The 6,000-nt window shown below is 43.2% G+C and overlaps 1 protein-coding gene across 1 annotated transcript in view; it reads left to right on the top strand.

Moving 5' to 3' along the window:
* The first annotated feature begins 5,025 nt into the window (after window positions 1-5,025).
* The window catches only part of LOC124594457 (fibrillin-1-like), a 200,812-nt gene continuing 199,837 nt past the window's right edge, over window positions 5,026-6,000 (top strand). Inside the window, exons 1-3 of the mRNA XM_047132836.1 lie at window positions 5,026-5,036; window positions 5,081-5,244; window positions 5,278-5,388. Coding sequence (XP_046988792.1) covers window positions 5,026-5,036; window positions 5,081-5,244; window positions 5,278-5,388 — 286 coding nt within the window. The remainder of the gene's footprint in view (window positions 5,037-5,080; window positions 5,245-5,277; window positions 5,389-6,000) is intronic.

Raw genomic sequence — 6,000 nt, 5'->3', positions numbered from 1 at the left:
TTAGTTCGCTTTCTCCGCAACATTATTTATGTGATTAATCTAAATTACTTTATTGGTAACTGTAGTCCGTAAGTATTTAGTTGAATTCACAGCCTTTGTGTTTGTGTGATTTAACATGTAACCGAAATTCAGCGGATTCCTATTATCACTATGTTGATGACTTGACACTTTTAGTTGTTTGAAGTCAATTTCCACTTTTCCTGCCATGTACATATCTTATCTAAATCTTTTTGCTATTCTTTCTGGTCATCTGATGACTTGACGAGACAGTAAATGACAGCTTCATTTGCAAACAATCTAAAAGGGACGCTGAGATTATCTCCTAAATCTTTTATAAGAATAGATCGGGAACAGCAGAGGTCCGATAGCACTTCTTTGGGGACACGAGGTATCACAACTCTTATACTCGATGACTCTCCGTCATTTATTACGAACCGTGACCCTTTTGACACGAAATCACGAATCCAGTCGCACAACTGAGTAGATAGTCCGTAAGCAAGCAATTTGATTAGAAGTAGCTTGTTGAGGAAGTGTCGAAATCATCTTGAGATATAGAAATATGGAATCAATTTGAAATCCTTTGCCGATATCACTCATTACTCCGTTCCTCTGGAACGATAATTTCTGAAACCTTGCGGACGATTTGTCAATACGTCGTTTTCTTCGAGGTAACGCCTAAGGTTCGAAAACAGTACATTTTTCAAAATCCTGCTGCAAATCAACGTTAGTTATATGGGCCTGCAATTCAGCGGATTCCTCCTATTTCCATTCAGGAGTATTGGTGTGAACTGTGGAACTTTCCATTCTTTAAGTACGGATCTTTCTAAGTTGGGAGCTGTTTTATCACCGTACTGAAAAAGGAAATTAACTGATATACAAACTGGACTACAGAAATTTCCCTCATTAAGTGTTTTAAGCTGCTTCGCTTCACCGAGGATATCTACTTCTAAGTTACCCATATTGGCAGCTGTTCTTGATTCGAAGAAGGTGACAACCAAGTGCGGCTATTGATGAAAACGTTATCACTCACCGCGTTCAAAGGAAATGTGTTGCTCTGGTTTAGAGCAGGCAGAACAAAATACATTTTGAAATATAGTGTGCTTAAATGACGAATTCAAAATACTTTGTGTTTCCAGCTAGGAATAAGTAGATACTTCACAAGGTTTCTAAATGAAACAGATATGTTTCTTAAATACGGCAAAACGCAGTTCCCGGTAATAAAACTATATTTTGTATTATCCTTGTTTCTCGGTTATCATAACTGTCTCGGGTCCGCATTTACCTAGATAATCAGCGGTTTACTGTAATAATAATATTAATAAAAGTACTAATAAGAGTTTTTAGTGAGCATTCATGGTAAATCAACAGTAGATAATAATAAAAGCTATAGCAATGAATATAAGGCATTTCAGAAATGTATCTGATTAAATAATTTCATCGTTACTCTTTTGTCGAATGTAGGTTGTGACATCCAACTCAAATGCATACAAACAATGCAAGGGGGATCAAATATTGAGAATAAGCTGCATGGTCAAGGGAACAGTGAGAAATAGAAGGGTAAGGTAGCAGATGAAACGACAGAATAAAAACGGAAATAGGTTTGGAGAGGACGACGACTATAACCCCGCAGGCACGTGACATACCCAACTGGTGTGCACGCATCTACTGTGTGTGTGTGTGTGTGTGTGTGTGTGAGAGAGAGAGAGAGAGAGAGAGAGAGAGAGAGAACGAACACGCTTCGTGTAGCTTGCCGGAAATTACCGAAGATGGCCAGTGCTGCCTCGCCTAATGACAAAGCGGGGTGCCAGCTGTCCACGGCCACGCGGGTGATTCGCACTCGCACACGTTTGCACATAGACAGAGAATTTGAAGTTTGCTTGGATGTGATGCATTTTCCTTACTGGTACACGTTGCATTCCTCCCTCTTTTCGGTCCAAATTATCACTGTAACGAGTCCAAATACGGTTGTTGTTCTTATTATAGAAGTTTATTCGCCAGATCGCATAAAAATACACGGTAATTCCTAGTTTCAGCGAAACTAAATCGCAATCTACAGATCATTTGTGTACAGTGCCAATTCTTTCTATACAAATGATCTGAAGATATTGCTGTAGTTTTTGTAGTTTTCAGTGCAGACACTCGTTTGATGCAGCTCTCCATGCTACTCTATCCTGTGCAAGGCTCTTCATCTCCAAGATCTGAAGACGGAGATTCAGTTTCGCTGAGACTTGTAATCAGTGAGTCTTTTCATACGAACTGAGCCAATAAACTTGTATAATGAGAAGAACAACCGTGTTTAGATTCTGAGATCGCCTCCAGTACAGATAATGATGTCAGGTAGTCGCCACTGCAATGAGAACACATAGTTAATTTGATCAGTTTACTCACGGGAGCCTAGCGTGCAACTGGATTCAAGCTTTTTTTTGCTAATTATAAACCAAAATCAATTGTTACGTTCCTTGTTTATTTGTTCTGTGCAAAATATACTTCAGTGTCCTGAAGACCCAAAGAATCTGGAACACTTGCCTAATAGCATGTAGGGCCCCCGAGAGCACACAGAAGTGCCACAACGCAACATGGCATGGACTCAACTAACAACTGAAGTAGGGAGGGAACTGTCACCGTGAATATTGCAGGACTGTCCATAAATCCGTAAGAGTACGAGGGGGTGGAGATCTCTGATGGACAGCACGTTGCAAATCATACCACATATGCTAATTAATATTCGTGTCTGGGGAGTTTGGTGGCCAGTGGAAGTGTTTAAACTCAGTAGAGTGTTGCTAGACGTATCTAGACGTCTCCAACTGCACACGCCCCACACCAGTATAGAGCCTCCACTAGCTTGAAGAGTCCTCTTCTGACATGTAGAGTCCACGGATTCATGAGGTGGTCTCGATACCCTAAACGTCCTTCCGCTCGATACAATTTGAAACTAGACCCGTCCGATCAGCCTACTTGTTTCCAGTCATCAACGGTCCAATGTTGGTGTTGACGGGCCCAGGCGAGGCGTAGTAAAGCTTTGCGACGTGGAGTCATCGAGGGTACACGAGTGGGGCTTCGGCCCCGAAAGCCCATATCGATGATGTTTTATTGAATGGTTCCACACTGTCACTTATTGACTGCCCATCATTGAAAGCTGCACCAATTTGCGGAAGTGCATTTCTATGACGCTGAACGATTCTCTTCAGTCGTCATTGGTCCTCGTCTTGCAGGTTCTTTTTCCGGCAGCAGCGATGTCGAAGATTCGATATTTTACTAGGATCCTGATATTAACGGTACACTCAAGAAATGGTCGTACGGGGAAATCCCCACTTCATCGCTACCTCGTAGAAGCTGTGTCCCATCGCTCGTGCTGCGACTATAAGACCACGTCCAAATTCACTTAAATCTTGATAACCTGCCATTGTAGCAGCAGTAAGCGATCTAACTACTCCACCAGACATTTGTTGTCTTATATAGCCGTTGCCGACTGCAGCGCCGTATTCTGCTTGTTTACATATCTCTGTATTTGAATACGCATGCCTATACCAGTTTCTTTGGCGCTTCACTGTATTTCACCAGCTATGCGTGCCCTCAAATTTACAATTCAGTACCTAAATCGATGACCTTCAATAGATTTCAGTATTCTATAATCACATTAGTATTTGTTATCCATAATCATAGGTTGTGTGGTAATACGTGTGGTAATAGTTGATGAAAATTAAATGTACAGCATACGCTTTCTCCAGAGGAAACATTGAAAATCAACAGCTGACAAGAAGTTTTATTTCTTTAAATGCGAACATTTTATGTTAGGCTTTACCGTGACTGTTATTGACATTAAATGAAACAGCAAGTTTACTGTTACCAGTCACTGTTTATTTATCCCCACGACGAGTTTCAAAGGTTTAAACCTCCATCATCAGGCGGATTTACATTTGTTAATACGACATTCGTGCGTGTGTGTTGTGTTACGAGTTTCTGGAGGAACTTGTGGCACTGTCCAGTAGAGGAAGACAAAAAATCAAACGTGTATGTAAAGGTAAACATAAAAATAAGTAAAATCAAATACCTCCAGTGGTCACAAGATTCTTTCACTGTCGTAACACATCACATGTACACTGTCATATTTTGTAAACAAATATTGCTTCGGAAACTGTTGGGTGCATGGATCGTATAGCAGAAGACAAAGCATGCTCACTAAGTACAAAGAATATACGTCCTAACAACGTTATTACAGACTAAATTTTTAAGGGATTTGGAAGTGTTGTTTGAGGTGTTGAACACATTCGTTGGAATAAATTCGTTGGATTTATATACCACCTGAATTATTTATTCCAATGAATGTATTTAACACCTCAAACAATACCTCTAAATCCGTTAAAAATTTATTCTGTAATAACGTTGTTAGGACGTATATTCTTTGTACTTTGGGATAATGCTTTCTCTTCTGCTATACGATCCATGCACCCAATAGTTTCCGACGCCATATTTGTTTACAATATATGACAGTATACATGTGATGTTTTACGCTAGTGAAATGATCATGTGACCACTGGAGGTATTTTATTTTACTTATTTTTATGTTTACCGTTAGATACACGTTTAATTTTTTGTTAAAAGAAACCCAAAATCATGTTCTGAAGTAGTGTTTTGTTTCTCCAGTAGACAGTGCCACAACTTCCTCCAGAAAATCGTAACACAACACGTACACAAATGTCACATTAAAAAATGTAAATCCCCCTGATGATGGAGGTTTAAATCTTCGAAACGCGTAGTGGAGATAAATAAACAGTGACTGGTATCAGTAAACTTGTTGATCAATTCATTTTACTTCTGAATGTATTCCCGTTAATGCCGCTGCTCTTTGGCGAAGCTGTATGGAGCCCATTTTTCCTTACCGAGGGGCAGGACCACACACCTGTTGCCTCGCTCTCAACGATTACGCGCCCGGGTGACAGCTGATGTGGAAACTAGTGGCCGCGTTCTTTCACACCCAGTACAAAGCGAGTGACGGGGAACGATTCCCGCAGCCGCGGGATCGCTATGCGCGTGCAGTGCTGTTACGACAATACTGAGCACGCGGCCGCGGCGGTTGCAGGGTGCGCAATCCGGTGTCGCCGTTCAACCGCTACCTGGTGGCGCTGTACCGCTGCGAGGAGGGCCACGCGCTGCGCCAGCCGCGCCACGACCGCCTCTTCTGCTCGCGCCAGCGCTGGCTGGGCGACCCGCCGGACTGCCAGCCCGTCGCTGCCGCCACCGCCAGCGGACCTCAGCCACTGGCCCCCACCACCGCGCCGCCCGACGTCGAGGCTGCGGCTGCCGTCGCGACCACCAGGGCCGCAGACGCCACCACCACCAGCACCACCACCACCAGCACCACAGTCGCCGCCACCATCACCACAGCCGGTGAGAAAACTTCATGTTCCCCTATCTCTATTCATTCGCATATTTTTATTTTGCTGTCAAATCATTTGATTTCACTCACAACCGTTTTCTCACTGCTACATTCAACCATCTCGCCCCACAAGTAACACTGGAAGATAGAGAAAACTGTTTGTACAAGATACTGTTGCACAGACATGTACAGGCAGGGACTTACTCGGGAATTCAGTAAAGCCTACAAAGTACAGACGCTAGAAGCAGGAAATGGTGGATAACACTCAAGATAAGCAAATGTAAAGGCGCGTAAAAACTATCGCAGACGAGCGATAGCCAATGGATCAATGGATCTGGCCGAACATTGGCCGCCAGCGCACTGGCGTTCGGCCTGTCATTCTCACCAATCCAGGAGGTTTGGGCCAAGGGATACTGCCATCACAATCGGCTCTGATAACTTGCCGAGGTTCAAATGGTTCAAATGGCTCTGAGCACTATGGGACGCAACTGCTGTGGTCATAAGTCCCCTAGAACTTAGAACTACTTAAACCTAACTAACCTAAGGACAGCACACAACACCCAGCCATCACGAGGCAGAGAAAATCCCTGACCCCGCCGGGAATCGAACCCGGGAACCCGGGC

The sequence above is a fragment of the Schistocerca americana genome, chromosome 1 (assembly GCF_021461395.2).
Source record: "Schistocerca americana isolate TAMUIC-IGC-003095 chromosome 1, iqSchAmer2.1, whole genome shotgun sequence".
NCBI classification, from domain to species: Eukaryota; Metazoa; Arthropoda; class Insecta; order Orthoptera; family Acrididae; genus Schistocerca; species Schistocerca americana.
This window is presented reverse-complemented; position numbering and strand designations above follow the sequence as displayed.